The sequence below is a fragment of the Strigops habroptila genome, chromosome 4, assembly GCF_004027225.2.
Source record: "Strigops habroptila isolate Jane chromosome 4, bStrHab1.2.pri, whole genome shotgun sequence".
Classification (NCBI taxonomy): domain Eukaryota; kingdom Metazoa; phylum Chordata; class Aves; order Psittaciformes; family Psittacidae; genus Strigops; species Strigops habroptila.
In genome coordinates, this window is record NC_046358.1 from 5,917,771 (window position 1) to 5,937,111 (window position 19,341).

Genomic DNA, 19,341 nt, shown 5'->3' on the forward strand with positions numbered 1-19,341 from the left:
TTTCTATAGAAAAGTTTTGGAATTATAGTTATTTTGCACTGTTTGCATTCTGTTAACTTGGGTAATTTGTTTTTAAATTTTAGATTGATGAAGTCCTCAGACAGGAAGACAAAGCAGAAGCAATGTCTGGCCACATTGACCAATTCCTAATAGCTACTTTTATGCAGCTTCGGCTAATCTACAACACGCACATGGCAGATGAGAAGCTAGACAAAGATGAGATAGTCAAACTTTACAGCTGTATTATTGGGAGCATGATCTCGGTAAGGCTTTGACCTACAAGTTAAGGTGAAGAGCAAATGATTTCTTTGCAGAAGTTGGAGAATGGCATGTCTGTCATGTACTTAGGTTAGCTTACTATTGAGTCTTATTTATGAAGGTTTCTTGCTAATGGTCTTCTCACCACTGCACCTTTTGAGAGGGAGTGGGGAATGGGAAATAGGGGAAGGGAAGAAGGTCTATTTGCTTATACAGAATACAGCCACTCTTAACACTTACTATTAAGCTCTGTTTTAATATTCCTTATGTTTTGAGCACCCAGTTGGTGGTCTATGTATTTCAGAAGTCATTTGGTAGAAATAAGTTTCTTCCTAGTTGCATTTTTATTGCTGGGGGTGGGATAAAGGGGATGTCAGATAGTTTGACAGTGTAGTCTAGAGGAATTGCTATATTAAAGCATTATGTACAGGGAAAACTCCTAATATTGTCTTCAATTTGTAGCTATTTCAGATCGAGAGTCTGGCTCGAGAGGCCTCCACTGGTGTGCTGAAGGATCTAATGCATGGTCTTATTACACTAATGCTGGATTCTCGGCTTGAAGACCTTGAGGAGGGTGAGCAGGTCATCCGGTCAGTTAACCTGCTGGTAGTGAAAGTTCTGGAAAAGTCTGACCAGACCAACATCTTGAGGTATATAATTGTGCAGTTACTGCTTCTCTTCACCCATTCTTGTGTGTTTGTTGAATGGAGAAGTTTTTGTTAGTCATTCTGTAGGCAGAGAATGATGCCCAGAATAGTTCAGCTGGTTAATGAAGAGTTATCACTAATAGTCGGTGGTGATCAGAATATGACTGCACAATCTGCACGGCTGGAGTCAGACTAAATGAACCAGCTTACAATGATTCTATATGTTCTGTAATTCAGCAGACTGCCCCTTTAACTCGTGTAACATGCTAGAAAGATAGAGCTGTTTCGCACCATGACATAAACTGCTGGACTAACCCTAATCTGTGGTGTGGTATTCTGTGGGGGGTTTGCATGTTTTTTGTGTGTAGCACTTTTCCCTCGTAACTTCTATAAATTTATTCCTTCTAGTGCTCTGCTTGTTTTGCTCCAAGACAGCCTGCTAGCAACAGCCAGCTCTCCTAAGTTTTCAGAACTTGTCATGAAGGTGAGCCTGCCATAGGAGTTTTGAATTAGTTGGTTTATCTGAATCTCTTGGCTGAAAAAACAGATACATTTAAACTAAATAAATGAGTGACCATAACTTGAAATATTTCTTAAGTATTATAATCTTATAATTATATGTTGCATATAGTGATGTCATGTATGCCAGGAGGGAGCTTAACACCTGCTGATAGTTTACAGAAGCTCATGTGTACTAATACAAACTCTGTACAGAGGTGTGCGGTCACCTGCTGGGCTTATCTGCTTAAGCACAGCATTGTACTGTGGATTCAAACAGTCCCAGGCTGGAGTGGCTTGTATTTTGTTCTCTAAGGATAGGCAGAACAAACATGCAGATGTCTACATTCAAGGCATGGGTGTGATCTTGTTTTGTAATACAACGCCCTTTTGTAACTGGCATCTTTTAAAGACAACTTAGGTGTTCTTAATGAGGTTAAACCTAAAGAACAAACGCTTGTGTGTGACTATACATAGCATATATGCATAATCTACTGAAATTTCTTCATGCAAACCATTCAGTCTCCATATACTGATAGAGAAGTCAGCACTGCTTTTATACATCAGCTCTGAAGAAGGATTTGGATACATCCAAATTAGTTACAAAAAAAAGTATGTACCAATACGGATGTAACTTGAGCAGACATAGTGTGTGTCTGAATGTGGTAGCAGAGTGAAATGGCTCAGAGATAGCTTTGTACAGTCTCTTTATATCGTTAAATGCTTCTTCGTTGAGTTGTCTCACTTTAAGTCACTCTCCTGTTCCAGTGTCTGTGGAGAATGGTGCGTCTGCTTCCGGAAACCATTAATAGTATCAATCTGGATCGGATTTTACTGGATATCCACATCTTCATGAAGGTCTTTCCCAAAGAGAAGCTGAAGCAATGTAAGAGTGAGTTTCCTATAAGGACACTGAAGACTCTGCTTCACACTCTGTGCAAGTTAAAAGGGCCCAAGGTCAGAGCAGTCATTAGTCTGTCTACTTTTGAACTGGATGTTCATGCAGTCTCTAAAGGTTTTTCCTTCTTTCTTAATCCCTTCTTTCTCCTTTTAGATCTTAGATCATTTAACAATGATAGACAACAAAAATGAGTCTGAGCTGGAGGCTCACCTGTGTAGAGTAGTGAAACACTCCATGGATCAGAGTGGAAGCAAAACTGATAAGGATACAGAAAAGGGAGCTTCTCGCATAGTAAGTAATGTAAATGTGTTGGTAGGGAGAGGGAATGTAAGGCAATTTAAGCCTTACATTAAGCCTGTGGAATATGAACTAGTAATTGCCTTTCTGACATCCAACTAGTGTTGGAAATGCTCTTCTAGTTTCACTTTTATTTATGGCTGCTTTGGCAACTTGCAGTGTGTTTCTGTTATTACCTGACTATTCTATGCATCTCCCAGGATGAAGTGCTTTACAGGATATTCAGGTGTGCAGCATAGGTTTTATGATGCCTGATACTGCATTTGGTTAACTTTTAGTAGATCATACCCAAAATAGGCTTTAAACGCTGACTTTTCAGGAGTCCCACAACTTGATGATGTCCTTATTCTCATTCTGCGTAAGCAGTGGCAATGTGAAACTCTTAACTGCTTCAAGGTTTTCTTGGATGCTCTGTATCCCGGTATCCATCTAGCAGGTCTGAGGGCATTGGGGGTTTGTCTAACTTCCTCTCATTTTATTCACTTTGTTTTAAAAGTGTCCATTTATTTCTTAGGAGGAAAAGGCTTCAAAGGCCAAAGTTAATGATATATTGGCAGAAATATTTAAGAAGATTGGCTCCAAGGAGAACACTAAGGAGGTGAGTGCTCCCTTCCTGCAAGGCAGAGAGCATTATACATTAGAATGGTGTATGCAGCAGTTGTAGTAATGCGCAGGAACTCTTCCCTCCCAGGGTCTGGCAGAGCTGTATGAATACAAAAAGAAATATTCTGATGCAGACATTGAGCCCTTCCTGAAAAACTCCTCTCAGTTCTTCCAGAGCTATGTGGAAAGAGGCCTCCGGCTGATAGAAACAGAACGGGAGGGGAAAGGGCGAATTGCTGCTTCTACAGGTACGTGCTATAACAGAACTGATTGATCTATGAGAAGCAGAGATAGGAGGGCAGTTACGTCCCCTGGTAGAAACTAATATTTGCAGATGTTCATGGATTTCCAAAGTGAGTTATGTGTGTTCTTGGCACTTGTGTTGCCTCCTGAGGCACCAGTTGCAGGGACTGTGCATTCTTTGTTTACAAAAAACAATGTTAAACCATTGTCAGTTAATGTTGGAAACGTCTGAAAGGTTGGTAAACAAGTGGTTCTAATTCATATCCTGTAATGTGGGTTGAACATTAACCTATGCTTCATGTGTCTGATATCAAGAATTGTTTCTGTCAAGTATGCAGCTGGTTTATAACAGCAGCAGCTCTCAGGTTCTCCTTTTACATTTTGGTTACTAAAATGGGACAGGAGTCTTTTTGATTGTATTGTTTGCTGTAGAATCAAAGTTTAGTTCAAATAACTTGAACTGTTTCACAAACCAGTCTTTGCGATGACCTGTTTCCAATAAATCAGCTTTTTAATTGGCTAAATTACTGTAAACCACTTAGTTTGTTAATGAGTCTTTTCATTGCAGATAAGCACAAATGAGTATTTAATGCAGTATTAGGGAGTGAATGTGACAAATGATTAGCTGAAAGTAAAAACTGATACAGTCTGGCAAAACTACCTCTGACTTTCATTTCTTTCACATTCCAGTGCTCTGTGAGACTTTAGCCTTTTCTCTTACTACTGTTCCTTCTCCTCTCCCTTTATTGTAAATTACTATGATGTAAGTTTCTTTCAGAACCTTCTAAACGTATTTGACTAGACAGGACAGAAAATTCTTTCATCCTAAAAGTCTGTACAACCAAGAAACCTCAGCTCAACAGTTAAATTTCAAAATGGAATTTGTGCCCCAATTTTATCTTTCTTTTCCCTACCTTACTATAATAGTTTGATGTAAAAAAGGATTATTGTTCCATCTTGCAACTGTGCTTTATTTAGACTAAAGTATAAATGCTTAACCTTAATTCTCCTTTTTATCTATTTTAAGTACCCTTGCAGTAAACACGTGAAAAGAAATCCCTGTCCATGCTAAGTCTTGGAACTTGCTGCCTATTTTGCAATGGAAAGGTTTTCTCATAATGTAAAACCCTTTCCTAATTTTTTTTGTAGGGAAGCTTTAAAAACCTTGCTACATGCCTTCCAGAAATCACTATTTCAGATTGAATTGCAAGAAGCAGCAGCTTTAAGTTACCTGAACGAGAGGTAAAGAAGGGCTAGCATCAGTGGTGAGGTCTGCCTAGAAGTACTGCTAAACTTAGGAAAAAGATAGACTCCAAATATTTCCCATCCTGCCCATTGCTGCGTTCTCTCTGTTGGACATCATGGTTACTGCTGCTCCACATCAGTATCTTCCTCTCCCTCCCAGTGTCTACTTCAGCTGTCAGTCTCAGCACTACTTCTGGAGCTGCTCTGCTGCTGCTTCTTCAATGTCTCAGTTTCTTTCCTGGTTTTCAATTGTCACTCCTGCAAGGAACTGAAAGGGCTCATATGCCTATACTAGCAAATGCAAATAGCTTGTTAGTTTATAGGTTGGTCAATTGTTCATCCATTGCATGTTATTTCCAGGAACTGACCAAGAGGTTTACACTTGTTTGTTTTTAATCTTCCTTTTCTTTTTTTTCTTTCCTTCCTCTTCCCCTCATCCTCTAGGAATTTCTCCTCAGATGGAAGGAACGTGTGTTCCTGCTTCTACCCACACTGTATCTTCATCCATAGGAAACTCAAATGGGGAGGAAGTGGGGCCTTCAGTTTACTTGGAAAGGTTAAAAATCCTCAGGCAGCGTTGTGGCCTTGACAATGCAAAGGTATTGTACCTGACAGCTCCTGTAAATCCCCAGGGAGGCACTTCATTTCTGCTTTTTTGTTTTAAGAATTCACATAATTGCTTTTTCTGTGCCAAAGGCAGATTCCAATCAGAATCAATGATCTTTAGTTATAACGCATGTCCCAGCTATTCACTGCATGGCACATGCCTAGTACAAACGGCTTTAAACTCATTGCATGGCCAAGTGGGTTTATGTTTCAGTTCACTCTGCAGCACTAGTGTATATGCAGGTTATTTCTGCAGCCCTGTAGTTTGGTATCTTCCCTTGCTATGTAGTTGAGTCTCAGAAAGGTTTAACTAAATTACTTCTCTCTAAAGATTACCATATATTGACCTCTGTTTGAGTTGAATGATGTGGCAATTCTATATCTTTCTGCTCTGAAATACCCGTAAGAGCTGAACAAAGACTTTGAATGAAGTTTTATATATTTTGAGTGTATAGATACTGAAGCACAGAAATGCTGAATGAGCTTGGTATTGGAAACCTGTGAGCCAAAATTTCTAACAGCTTGGTGATCTATGTGTTAGGAATCTAGTGCCAACTACTGAAGTTTGCACTTAGCTACATGAAAGGTGATGTTCATCCTAGGAACAGTCATCCAGGCACATCACTGTTACAGCCTTTAACACAAACTTGCATATCAGCTCCCCTCTGAGGAGGCATGTTTCCTAGATGATAGTAATAAGGTCATTAACACAGATGAAGGTATCAGTTGGTAAAAGAACAGTGATGTAGTGATTTAGATGACGTTAGGAAAAAATTCTTTTCTGTGAGGATGGTGAGATGCTGGCACAGGGTGCCCAGAGAAGCTGTGGCTGCTCCATCCCTGGCACTGTTCAAGGAATAAATTGGATGAGGCTTGGAGCGAGCTGGTTTAGTGGAAGGTGTCCCTGCCTGTGGCACGGAGGGTTGGAACTAGATGAGCTTTAAGGTCCTTTCCAACCCAAATCATTCTATGAATTGACAGTTTACATCTTTGGCAGAGTGGATTTTGCCAGCCATTCCAAGTTTCCTTTTCGCAAGTTCTTCCAGAAAACTCATTGCCTGTTGATGCTGTACATGGGCATGGACTTTCCTCTTGCATCTTCAGGCTGTTCAGGACTGCAGCAGGCCATCTCAGTAAAACACTGGTCTGCTGTGAATTTTGATCTTTAAAGACACTAGCTCCTCTCTTCCTACTGACAGAAGCTACTTGAATGATAGGAATTGAGCATTATAGCTTTGTGCATGGTTCTGACTTTAGCAACTGACTTTATCAGTCTAGATCACCTGTGTTGTATTCCTCCTTCCCTTTCCTCTGTTTTTAGTGTGAAGATGAAAAGACATTGATTATGGTTTAGTACTTCTTACATGGCTTTTGCCACTATCTTAACACCTCACTTTCCTCCCCCTACAGCAGGAAGACAGACCACCTCTGACGTCTCTGCTCTCTAAACCAGCACTCCCTACAGTTGCATCCTCTACAGATATGCTTCACAGTAAGCTCTCCCAGCTCCGTGAGTCACGGGAGCAGTACCAACATCTGGACCTGGACTCCAATCAGACTCATTCCTCTGGCATTGGCACTACCCTGGCTTCACCCTCTTCTGCAGCAGCTAATATTGACGACTTGAAAAAAAGATTGGAGAGAATAAAAAGCAGTCGCAAATAAAGATGCAAGAGACACGGCATCACTGTTGCTTGGGCTGTCTTCAGCTTTAGTTTACTAAACTAGAAGTCTTCATAGTTAAATGGCCTCATTTAGGCCTAATGTATACAAACTGGTTTATGTATAATACCGTGGATTTTGGGGGTTGAGTCATTGTGGCACAAGTATTTGTACATACTCTGCTTCTCAGTGAGCATCTCTTTGACAATAGAAGGCTGTCTATGTATTAGTTTTAGTGTACAGACCTGTAAACAACCATATTCTTGCTCAGACTAGTTTCTCATAACTTGTTTTTTTTAATTTGTAAAATTGTCGTTAAGATCTTTTCCTAGTTCTTAACTCTTAGAAGATCTTTAGTGATTTCACTTTTAATTTTGTGAATTCTTCTCCATGTAATCTTTGAACTGTTGGTTCTGTATGGACACACGGCATGAAGTAACTAATTTAAGTGTCTTTTGTAAATAAAGTTTGCATTAACTATACCAGCCTCTGTAGGAACAGCAGTGACTGCTGGTTAGAGAAGTCACTCTCTATTCCTGAATGTTGTGACCGGGCATCAAGAAACTGAACTAAACTATTCGTGATATGAACCTTGGGGTTTGGATATATTATAAGGAAAATGAGTGAATATATACTATCAGTAGGTGCAATCCTGAAACTTTGCACTCTTTCTTCTATAAGCAGTAGTGCATTTTTCATATAGTTGTTTTTTGTTTGGAATATGTTTCTGTAACTTGAGAGTAAGTTGAGAATATTTACTTTGCTTAAATTGCTTATTTTGAATTACCTAGTCCGTGTGATGCCTTTACCCAGGTTAAGCATAGCCCCTCTGTACAAAAGCTTTCCTTGAGGGAGCCTGCTGCTGTTGATATGGAATAGATTAGCAGGGATGTACAGCCAGTGGACTCATGTATCCTGAACTCACTTGGTTAAGCAGTCCTCCTCATGCGGGTACACCTCACCACCACATCCTTTTTGCTCTTAAACATCTGATGTAAGCAGACTCTACTGTTTGGTGTAACTAACACCCAGTAGTGCTAGTCTGCAAAAGCTATAACCACTGCTGCTTTTGTAGTCTTCTGATTAGCCTTTTTCAGAAGCTACAAGTGTGAAGACATATCCTGTGTAGCCTTTCTAGTCCTTTCATTCATTTTTTCACCTTATTACTGCACTTCCATGAGAGAGCTGGCTGTGAAGCATAAATTACACATCTGTTCCATAGTTAGAACAAAGTTATTGATGAATTGGACAGGCAGGCTTAAAATAGCACACTTCTCTAGATTTTAATCTGTTCCATGCAACTGCTGCTTTTGTTGTTTGCTCTGTGGACCAGCAGTCTCTGCATCAGGGCTGTTACTCAAGCTATCTTGCCTGATTACAGTGAAAATGTGGCTTTAAAGTAGTACCTGTACAACAGATCTATGCCAGAGCTTCTGCAAACGGCTGAAGTCTTCCTCTTACAGGACCCCTTGGCTGGGGTTGCAGTTGCTGTAATACTGCTTGGTGCTTGTGGTGAGTTTGTACACTGCGGTAGCAGGTGACTTGCAAGTGTTCTCCATCCTGTGTTAATTGATGTGATGCCATTCATTGCTCCACCACCTCGGTTTAGTAGTCCCAGTCTCCTTTCCTAACCTGAAGTGGGCATGCACTTTTCTTGTGGAACTGTATGACAAGTGGAGGTTTGGCCCTTCGTGGTAAGTGCTGAGGTTTTGTGCACTTAACTTGGGGCTGTTTGTGAATAGTTTGTGTTGGCTGACACTAGAGTTACTGCCACTACCTCTCAATTACTAGCTGCTTTTTGAAACTTACTGAGATTTAATCCATATGTTCCTTTACCATGTCCAATAGACATTCTGAAGAGCTGTTTGTTAATTAGCTCAGGATGTTAAAACAGCAATGCCTGCAAACCTGCATACAACTACTTTAAATTTGAAGCTGAATTGGAAGGGAAATACAGGAATAATTGAGAAGCGGAAGATACAGTTGCTTACTATGAATGAGTTTTTGCCCTGTTGTCTCTGTAGTGTTTGGTTGGACTCAATATCCTGGGAGTTCTGAACTAAAACTTGTGCACATCAATTAATAAAGCCTAATCTTTAGCCCAGACAATATTTAAATAACATTAAACTGAATTTTAAAAATGATTCCTCTGTATTGTTTGTAACAAGTCAGCATTACAGTGACTTACTCCAGAAGCTGTATGGTCCTGCTTGCCCTTTTAGATATGCAGTTTCTCACAGATGATCAGGTAGCAGTGAAAGGGTGAGGCTAAACATTTAAATGTTAGAAAGGATAAACATTTTCAGTGCCTGACGCCTGTGGTTGTCAATGATTTAAACAGTTGTGGAACTGGAGCTCTTGAGGTTTCTTTCTTCAGATGTCTTTGAGAGGTTGTTTTTATGCTTGCTTTGGGCAATCAAATTGGGTTGTGTTCAGGTTGATTCCCAAGTGAGCCATCTTCAGAGAGGTGGCCAGATAATAACTGATCAATAACTTCATTTATATGAAACTGATTTCAGATAGTTACCTCTCACTCCTTAAACACAGTCACTCTGTTGCTTAATACATTTTAATATGAAGCACAACTAAGTTGTGCTGTTGCCTGTTTCTGTGACTTTATGGCACTGTGAATGAGTTCAGGAATATGGTCATAGGGAGCAAGGGCAGTTTCCACATCTCATCATTACTTTAAGGGAAAATCAGGCTGAACAAGTTGGCTAGTCAAAAATATGTATTTACTGCTGGGTCCTCAGTGCCACAAATTGCTGCTAAAGAGAAGTTAATGAAAGAGCTAAAGCTTTTGGGAGAGTGATCCCTCAACAGGCTTTATAAGGCAACCAAATGGGTATAGTGCAGCTGCTTCCATTGGAGGTCCTTGGACAATGTGCATGAATTGTTTCCTTCTGCATCTTGCATTGCAGGTGGAAACTGCACTTTGAGGACCCAGCACCACCTACCATGTAGAAAGTTACTGCCATACAGTACGGAAGTAATGGAAGTGCCGCTTAGTGTATTCAAGCCCATGTTCCTCTGTAGGATGAGCTGCATACAGCTGGCATCTGTAAGTTCCGAAGATGCTAGCCTTGGGAGCAGGGGTGCTGGTAATGTCTGCTGCTGTAGTTGAGAACAAGGTCTGTCCTCAAAATGGGTTCTGGTAGCTTTACTTCTGGCACTGGTATTGGTGGTTTGTGTAATGCCACAGTTACTGTAGGGTGATTATCACCGGTGCATTCCTGGCTCTACTTCTAGAACAGAAAGGGGGGAAATGGACAGTGCCTGTGGGCACAATTGTGCTTACTGGGACTGGCTTAAGGCCATTTGAGGTCTAAAATCTGTTGATAACAATAGCTGATGGGAGGGAGGAGGATTTGTTTGAAGTACAACTGGTAATCAGCGGTGCAATCAGTGCCATTCTCTTATTCTGTTGGTACTCGTGGCTACTGTAGTGGCTTATATTCAAGTGCAACTAAAATCAGCATAAACAAATGTAAGAAGATGGTTTTGAGAACTTTTATTTTCAAGAAAGAATACTTTCCTTTAAGCTGTAAGGATGTTACTGTTTTACTTCAGGATCTTCTATGCTTCTGTTGTAGGAAGTGGAGCATTGTAGGAAAACCAAGAGCAAGTAAGGTAATGCTTATTTTATCCCCCATGTTTTTCAATGGCTTTTCGCATCCACTTCTTCAGGCGGAATACGTGGGTATAAAATCCATATTTGCCGTCTCGGTCACAGCCTTCTCCCCATGAAACTACTCCCACTTGGTACCAACGGTTGTCATCTGGGTTCTAAAGCAAAAAGAAATGGGATTGGCACAAGAAGCAAGATACCTTGAGGTTTATGCCTTGTGTATGCTCCAGCCTGTTCAGTGATGGAAACTGGTTTGAAATTCAGACTGTCATCTACTAGACACCAGCTTGTTGGAGTAACTTTACTCTTAAACCTCTTAAGTGAGAATTTGCCATCACTTGTGTGTTTGCAGCTGATCTTTCTGTGCTGAGACCTCGAGCAGTTCAGAACTTCAGTACAGAAGTGGGCCTGGACTGCAGGGTTCATCTCAGTTGCTCAGTTTGGGCATGAGATGGGATTGCTCCAGGTACTCCGGCAGTCTGCATCTCTGCTACTGCTTTTGAGACTATTATAGAAGTTCAGAATAGCACAAACCTACCTGTGTGTTTTATGAGCTTGAACTAGTTGAACATACCTTCATTACAAAAGGTCCCCCACTGTCCCCTTCACAGGCATCTCCTCTCTTTGTGTCTTCAGGACTGTAACCTACAGGCAGAAAGAAAGTTGGACATTTGACTACAGGGGAGTGGCTGGCGTTTGGCCATCTTTTCCTTGAAGTATTGCTGCATATATTTTGAGAGTCATGACATTTACTCTCATGCCAACTATTGCACTAAAATTTAGAAAGCTGTTTTGTGTGTTATATTGTATGTAAATCAGCTAACTGCTGCTGTCTGCAACACTCCTGAATCCACCCTATTCTTCCCTCTGTGCTCTCAGTCCTTTCATGAGTTTTCTTTCATGAGAATTGCTGTTAGTGTCAGTTGCCCCTGTGTTCAGCAGCTGTAGCTTGAGCTACTGTGCCTTTCTTTTGTCTTACAAACTTCTGTGTGTGTAATATTCCATCTACCCTGTTCTTTTGTTGTATTTACTATGGAGACACATGGCCATCCTCACTTCCTGGATGGCTTTGTGTCATTCTGCAGGCTCTACTCTCTCTTCCCCAACTGACTTCCTACAGCCTTGCTATGAAGAGACAAGAGATTTCACTTTAATTCCTGATGAGCTAGATGGTATCTCTTCATTTTCCCACCACCTGTATCTCCCTGTTTCTGCAGTATGCTATGTTTTAAGAATGCTGTCTATCATGGAATTCTAGAATGGTTTGGGTTGGAAAAGACCTTAAAGCTCATCTAGTTCCAATCCCCTGTCATGGGCAGGGACACCTTCCACTAGACCGGGTTGCTCAAAGCGCCGTCCAACCTGGTCTAGCAAAAGAAACCATAAGAACACTGTATTGTTGGTAGGAAATTGGCTTCCATCCTAACTCAAGCAATCGCATGTTACTAGATGCAAGCAGCACAAACTCAGTCAATCATTGCAAATTTGTGCAGGCTCTCTCATTTTCTACAAGCAAATGAAGAATAGAGCAGAAAGTATTAAACTGGCACATAAATCTGTAGTCTCTTTGTATTGTGAATTCTGTGTTCACTTCTATTCTCTCTCCAAAAGAGTATAGTGCCAGAAGAGACTTAGGAAGGTACAGAGATTCAGAAGTACAGAAAACCTTCTGTATGAGGAAAGATTAAATCAATGCTGCTCAGCTTGGAAGAAAAAGGACAGCTGTAAAGGGTCCATAAAACAGTATATGACATAGAGAAGAAATATTCTTTCTTATGTGTAGATACATACCTCTTCAAATTTATTAGAAAGGAACTTAACAGAACATGAGGAATTAGATTTTTTCACACATGCCTAACTAATCTACTAGTATTATACATATATATATATAATATACTGTCTCCAGTATTACTTACCTGCACAGAACATGTTGTCAGTGACTTTGACTTTGGTGGATGCCTTGCAGATATCCTGGCTTACAATGGGCACGTTGAGCTGTTGCAGAACTGTGGGCAGGTTGCTCGGGCTGGTGGCCCATGTTTCTTTCAAGTTTCCCCAACCAGTTACTCGCCCTTTGTAACCTGCCAGCATCAGCCTGGGGAAGGAAGCGTGAGTATAATCAAATGCATTGAACTGCTTTCTCCTGCCTGGCTCTCTTGCTGTAAACAGCCTGAATAATGCATCTTTTTCTGTCTTAGAAGGCCCAAAGGAAGCTTTTGTAGCCTGTATTTTTAGGCCTGTGGGACAGTCTCCTCACCTCTGCACAACGTCTTTGGTAGGCAGGCAGACAGGATGGATGTAGTCACTGAAGATGATGGGTCTCTTCAAGTGCATGAGTGCAATGTCTCGGTCCATGTTGTCTTTCCAGTTGTACTTGGGATGGATGATGATTTTATCCAACAGAGCAATCTTCTCTATATTCTTTTCATACCTGAAATAGTCATGAAGGAAAGAACTCACTGTACAGTAGCAACTGAGACTCTTCTGGGGACCACGATACTCTCAGGTGCTTTGTATCCTCTGAGACAATTACACCAGAGCACCCCTTCAAGCTTGGCATGCTTCTGCCCTCCCTTTCACTTTAACCTTTGGGATCAGCAAGAGCAGCAAATAGCAGCTCTGTTAGATCCCATTATTGACAGGCATGTCACATTGGCTATGTGTGTTTCCTTGGATACTGACTGATAGCCCAACCTCATTGTAGCACATCACTCCAAGAGGAAGGCTAGACCACTTTAACTTCATCCAGGCTCTTACTTTGCTCTTACGTGCTTGCCAATCCGCACCAAGATGTCATTTGTAGTCAAGTTCTTGTCCCAGGGTGGATAGTAAAGACAATGAGCAGCAGTCAAAATCCAGCTGTCACTGATGAGGCTGGCACCACACAGCAGCTCTTGAGGACTCTTTTTGTAGAGCATCACCTGCCTGAGAGACAAGGAAGAAGGAAGACTTAGCAGGACTACAGATGTGGATGGCTGGATGTGTCTTAATGTCATGCAGGAAGAGCAGAATTGGCAGTGAGCAGGGAAGAGCATTGTGCTATACTGACAGAGCACTACCAAGTGGCTCTAGCAAGTCTTCCCTGGACCAGCATATTCTGTGGTGGGCCATTTACCCAATTTCCTTCACCCAGAGAGGCTTCTCATCCTCTCTGATGCAGCAAAGCTGGAAAGAGGAAGAGCTGAGGATGAAACGCACCAGCACTATTGCTTTCGCACATGGTTGCACGCTTGGCTCAAGAGGAGAGTTTCTGTCCAGCTGTTTTAGTAGCACCCTATCAACCACTTGGAGAAGCTTTGATTAGAAGCCATAATGCCTGTGTACTGCCTAAGGTGGGAGAGCCCTTTTATTTCCCCCTGCTTGAACGGAAGTGAGACACAATTCCCTATGGAAGAGTAGGGCAAGATAATGCTTACCAAGGAGAGCTGCCAACTTCTGCATCATCCCCATGGACAATTCTGCCTCCAATGTAAGAGTCCAGCAGCTCCTTCTCACTTTTGTCCGTTATCTTTTTCTTCTCAAATAAAGGACGAGTGCCACAGTCTGGAAACAAAAACCCAGGTCATCAGGCTTTGTTACTAACCCTGGTTCACAGTGGAGAACGTTGTCTGCAGTCAGCATGCTAAGCTGGAAGAGCCTGGGAAGGAAGCACTTATTAGCTCCATGGTTGTACCTGGAGATTGACTTCTGAGGGTGCTTCAAGGAACTTGACAGCACTTGGCAAGCTGGTGTCCCTGAGGAACAGTGACTGCCCTGCAGGAAGAAGCTGCAGCCTTTCTACAAACCATGATGCTGTATCTGGAGTTTTTGCTCACCTGCTTCTCCTGAACCAAACGTTTTGTCATCAAAGAAGGTTTTGAACTCTTGAGGAAGGGCGGCGCGGCCGGAGATTCCCTCTGACTGTTCATACTCATCCTCTAGCGAGCTGTCTGAGAGAGACAGAAAGACCAACATGGTAAAAGGCCTAGCTGCAGCTTCCATAATTACCAGCAATGTGAATGTTCCCTTTCACACACAGCGGGTCTGATGGAGGAATGATGTTTTAAAAACACTGCTGCTCTTAATGCTCCTTGCCCACCATTGTGAAGGAGAACACCTGAGAGATGTAACAGCTCTATACCTGTACAGCAGGTTAGTACATGTGATATTTGGACAAACAGAACTTCCCCATGGATGGTGCATTCCTTGTCTATGCCTCCCAGGCCAAGCACTTCACCCTAGTCACAGCGCTGTTGATTGCCTGTGCCTACCCAAACCAATGCAGGCTTCTCACCGCAGTAGTGCAGGTCACAATATTCAAAGTTGGGTGGTTCATCTGTGACACACCAGACACCCTCATCATCTCCATCTGGGTTCCGACAGTAATTCTCCAGCAGTTTCACCTCTGGGTCAATGTGTTTTCCTTGGAGCACCTCTTTGGCTTTCTCAGAGTTCCACGGCAGGCACTTAGCTCCAGACACAGTGACTGAGAGGGTCCCAGTGTAATACATCCCTTTCTCTTCTTCACAGGGCTCCTCTGGGGCTGGTGGTGTGACCCGTGGAGTAAATTCAACTGTTGTCCTTTCTTCACCTGGAAAGACAGAGAGCTGTGATTAAAGCCATAACTTCAGACTCAGTACTGTTAGCAAATAGCACTGGAGCCCCTTTAGCAAAGCCTAGAGGTCCATGGGGCATCCGTCTACTCTGACTGACTTCTGTTCAGGTAAGATCCTTCCCTCCTAACCCTCTCCCCTCCGCACCTTTAGTGCCAGTCTCAGTGCGATGCTCCCTGCCAGAGGAGGGTTTTCTGGGGTGTAGAGCTGAGACATACCACACACTGGGATGGGACACTCTTCCCGTTCCACTGTTGGGTCTCGGGTGTAGCACCATGGGCCTTCTGAGTGGTTGTCTGGGTTCCTGCAGTAGTTCTCAATGAGGTTGGGATAAATGGTGGCATTAAATCTGTGAGAAAAGGCTGGTTAGGCCAGGAAGGAAGGAAGGACACCCTGGAGCACCCTTTAGGGGTATGGGGAAGATATGAACTTACTTTGGTATATGTGGATATTTGCTTGTCCATACTTGACATTCAATCCCTGACTTGGTGTAGCTGATTGTCCCCTTATAGTTGTGGCCCAGCCCAAGAGAGCAGTTACCTGTCAAAATCCCAGCATAGTGTAAGCCAGGGCCAGTGGAAATGGATGTTGTTTGTCAAGGTCAGAGGTGCCATCCCATGAATCCCTCTAACTTCTGTTGCATGTATGAGCCTGCACAGCACAGGCATTCTCTGCATGGGGTGGGAAGAGCATCGCCCTGAGGCTCTGTGCTTTGCTTTGGCTGTGGGTGCAGGTCAGAGCCCTGCTGAGATGTCACCTTGGAGACTGTATCACAAGGAGAAGGGTATCTACCCCATGCTGTTTGTGGAATGGTTAGTGGGGAAATAAAGAGGAAGAAAGGAATTGCAAGCTCCCCTCCTGTTCTTTTTCTTTCTACTCAGAGGCTTCACCAACATTAGATCATGGTATTTTCCTTACAAACTCTGCAAGAAGCAAGTTCCTGGCACTCACTGTACCTGGCAGCTGAGGTTAACATGAGTTTCTTACCTTCTAGACAAGCACCCAGCACTGTCCTGGACTGTCCCAGGCCCTGACATACTAGCAAAATAAGAAGAAACAAACACATTATATGAAAGGAATCCAAATGAGCATCATAGTTTGAATCAGTTCATCATCTAGGGACAAAACACAAGTGCCTTGTCGTGGAAAGTGAGCTTTTGCAAGAGGGTAGGGAGCCACCTCTCCAGGATGGACAGTGCATCCTAAGGGATGGCATCGCACCTGCAGGACTTGCAGTGACTCACCTTGGTATTTTGACCAAAATGCCTCCTGTAAAAAGAAAAGAATAAAAAAAATCATATATTGAAGTGTAGAGGGACAGAACATCAGCCCTTGCTGATGCAAACCAGCTGGTTTGCATTGCCCCATCATAACACATGGAATGGACTAACCAAACTCTGTGGATACCAGTTACTACAGAGTCCAACAAAACAATCTGATACAAAACCACATTCCCGCTCATCAGACTCAACAACCAAGACTACTGTTGTTTCTGAACAGGCCAAAGATGCTGCAACCTTCATCATCGACCTGCAGAGGAAGCAGAGCCTGTGCTCCAGCGCAGGACTCCAAGGAGCTGAACCTAGAACTTGTAAGGCCACAGATGGATCTTATGCAGGTATTGCTCAGCTCTTTGGAGATACATCTCTGCTGTGCAGCCTGGGGGTGAGTGCTGAAGAAATACTTCACAGAGCTTGTATCTTGCTGGCTCAGGCTCCTGTTTGTCTGTTTACTGTTGTAGTCTTGGGTGTGGAATTCACCCTTGCGGGTAGGAGCAAATCCCAAAACGATGGAGAACAAATTTAACAGAGAAGCCAGAAAACAGGAAGGATGCTGCAAATGCTTCAGCTCAAAGGAGCTTGAGGCTCCTGCAGTTGGTGTTTGGTGGCTAAGTCAGCTCTTATAGGAATGTCTGGGACTGTGGTAGTTCAAATGTGTGCAGCACCATGTGCACCAGTGGAAGATGCAATTCAGGACTGATAACAACACTCTCTCTTTATCACTTCATGCTTAAATTAGAGAGGGAGGGAAAGGAACCTGAGTTTTGAGCTACATTCCCTGGAGTGGCTGCAGGAGGGAAACTCCCTTAGAAAGCCTGAGCATTGCCTGGGGCACCCACATCGGCCTCATCCTTGGTTCACGGCATTGAGCCTTACAGCCCCAGCCCCTGTGTGACCTGCGGGTCTCCCACTACAGGGATCAGCTGAGGGCATGTTTCCTGGGAAGCCCCACACGTACCGTCTGAACCGTGGACTCGAGGGCTTCAAAAGCCTCCTCGTAAGTGCAGCTCTCCTCCAGGCACTCCCGCTCCAGGTTCCCCTTGAGCATCTCCTCCAGAAAGCCCTTGTTGGCGCGTCGCAGGCGCTTGAGCACGGACAGAGCCTGCCCCTTTTCCAGGAAAACTACCGGGTCAGAACACTGCCAGTCAAAGGGGTGCTCACACCCAGGGGGGTCCCTTCACCTCCCTTCCAGCTTCCACAACCCACACACAGCTGATGTGCCCATCCCATGGCCCAACCTCCCCAGTGCCACACAGAGATGAGAAGCCCTGCCAGGTCTACACCTGATGATCACAGTGGGCTCTCTATGCTTCATCTGTCAGGAATCCTCTGCTGTCCTCAGCAAAGCTGCTCTGCTCATTCACAGTTAGGTTGAGGCTTGTTTGCTTGGAGCCTGTTACTGTTCCCTGCCAGCCACTGCATTTCTCTTGCCAACCTCAAACCAGCGTGATAGTCACAGCTTGGTTCCATCTTCATGGTCAGAGACCCTGATTTGAGACCTTTAGACAGGTCTTCTCACACACAGCAGTGGGTCAGAGAGGACCTAACCTCATATTATGAAAAGACAGATGAATTTGAGGTACTGATAAGAGAAAAGCAGCAGTGAGCAGAAAGGCAGCACGTTGCGTATGACCTAAAGTCTAGATAAGGTAGAGCTGTGGAGGCAATGGAGAATTGCAGCCACCCAGGTTAACTGAGGAACCCTAGCTCAGAAAGGCCCACAGTTCTGTTGCACATGGTCCTGGGCTGAGCCACATTCCCCTTCCCCACCATCTCCCAAGTGATCCACAACATCCACTGAGCTGCTGTCACCAGCTGCTGGATGCTGCTGCATCCTCCCCTGCAGGAAAGCCGTGTGCTCCCTCCAATCTCAGCATCCTTTCACTCCCAACTTCAGCCTTTTACAAGGTCCTCCTGCCTTACCAAGAAAACCTGCTGCTGGCTTTACTCCTGGATAGAAATCATAGAATCACGGAATAGTTAGGGTTGGAAAGGACCTTAAGATAATCTAGTTCCAACCCCCTTGCCATGGGCAGGGACACCTTGCACTAAACCATGTCGCCCAAGGCTCTGTCCAACCTGGCCTTGAACACCACCAGGGATGGAGCATTCACAGCTTCCTTGGGCAACCCATTCCAGTGCCTCACCACCCTCACTGTAAAGAACTTCTTCCTTATATCTAACCTGAACGTCCCCTGTTTCAGTTTGAACCCGTTACCCATTGTCCTACTGCTACAGTCCCTAAGGAAGAGTCCCTCTCCAGCATCCCTGTAGCCCCCTTCAGATACTGGAAGCTGCTCTGAGGTCTCCACGCAGCTTCTCTTCTCCAGGCTGAACAGCCCCAACTTTCTCAGTCTGTCTCCATATGGGAGGTGCTCCAGCCCCCGATCATCCTTGTGGAAATAACTCATCCCTCTTCCTCCTGTCCCCCATTGGTACCATCCTTGTCCCTGTGCTATTGTGTCTTACCTCCATCCTGGCTCAGCGCGAGGTGCAGAAGGCTGGACAAGAGCAGGCCCCTCAGGACGCTGATTGTGTGGCGTGCCATGCTGCACAGCCCGGCTGTGGGGGAATGCAAAGGGAGCAGGATAAGCAGAGTCACAGCCCCGCTGGGTTAATATTGAACCAGAATGAAGAAACAGGACTCCAGAGGTCGTCGTGTGTCAGGGACAGTGGGACTGAGGCTCCTCTTATCCCTCCTCTCTTGGCATCTCTCCCTCCTTTCAGGGCATCTTCATTTTCTTACTTAATTGGTGGGAGCCAAGTGAAATGTCCCTGGATCCCCATAGGAGCAAAATTAGCATCCCATTTCGTAACTGGGAAGATGGCACGAGGAGTGAGGGGACGGGTTGTCCCAGGGCACAGGGAGAACTCGGGCTGC

At 43.8% G+C, this 19,341-nt stretch overlaps 2 protein-coding genes across 6 annotated transcripts in view; one reads left to right on the forward strand and one right to left on the reverse strand.

The window, feature by feature from the left end:
- Positions 1 to 9,104, forward strand: part of CKAP5 (cytoskeleton associated protein 5) — a 51,691-nt gene extending 42,587 nt beyond the window's left edge. For all 5 annotated transcript variants that reach the window (XM_030481285.1, XM_030481289.1, XM_030481286.1 and 2 more), the window contains 9 exons: positions 84 to 263; positions 721 to 908; positions 1,314 to 1,389; positions 2,172 to 2,360; positions 2,458 to 2,595; positions 3,116 to 3,199; positions 3,293 to 3,452; positions 5,137 to 5,291; positions 6,709 to 9,104. In XM_030481285.1, coding sequence (XP_030337145.1) covers positions 84 to 263; positions 721 to 908; positions 1,314 to 1,389; positions 2,172 to 2,360; positions 2,458 to 2,595; positions 3,116 to 3,199; positions 3,293 to 3,452; positions 5,137 to 5,291; positions 6,709 to 6,963 — 1,425 coding nt within the window. In that variant the 3' untranslated portion in view covers positions 6,964 to 9,104. The remainder of the gene's footprint in view (positions 1 to 83; positions 264 to 720; positions 909 to 1,313; positions 1,390 to 2,171; positions 2,361 to 2,457; positions 2,596 to 3,115; positions 3,200 to 3,292; positions 3,453 to 5,136; positions 5,292 to 6,708) is intronic.
- A 1,344-nt stretch (positions 9,105 to 10,448) lies between these two features.
- F2 (coagulation factor II, thrombin) lies at positions 10,449 to 19,048 on the reverse strand. The gene is made up of 14 exons (XM_030481290.1): positions 18,930 to 19,048; positions 17,419 to 17,582; positions 16,425 to 16,449; positions 16,168 to 16,218; positions 15,615 to 15,720; positions 15,399 to 15,529; positions 14,862 to 15,158; positions 14,404 to 14,517; positions 14,005 to 14,131; positions 13,346 to 13,513; positions 12,846 to 13,019; positions 12,505 to 12,683; positions 11,163 to 11,233; positions 10,449 to 10,746 (listed from the first exon to the last, which is right to left on the reverse strand). The coding sequence occupies exons 1-14, from the start codon at positions 19,006 to 19,008 to the stop codon at positions 10,603 to 10,605; spliced, it is 1,830 nt and encodes a 609-aa protein (XP_030337150.1). The 5' UTR covers positions 19,009 to 19,048; the 3' UTR covers positions 10,449 to 10,602.
- Between the last annotated feature and the right edge of the window lie 293 nt (positions 19,049 to 19,341).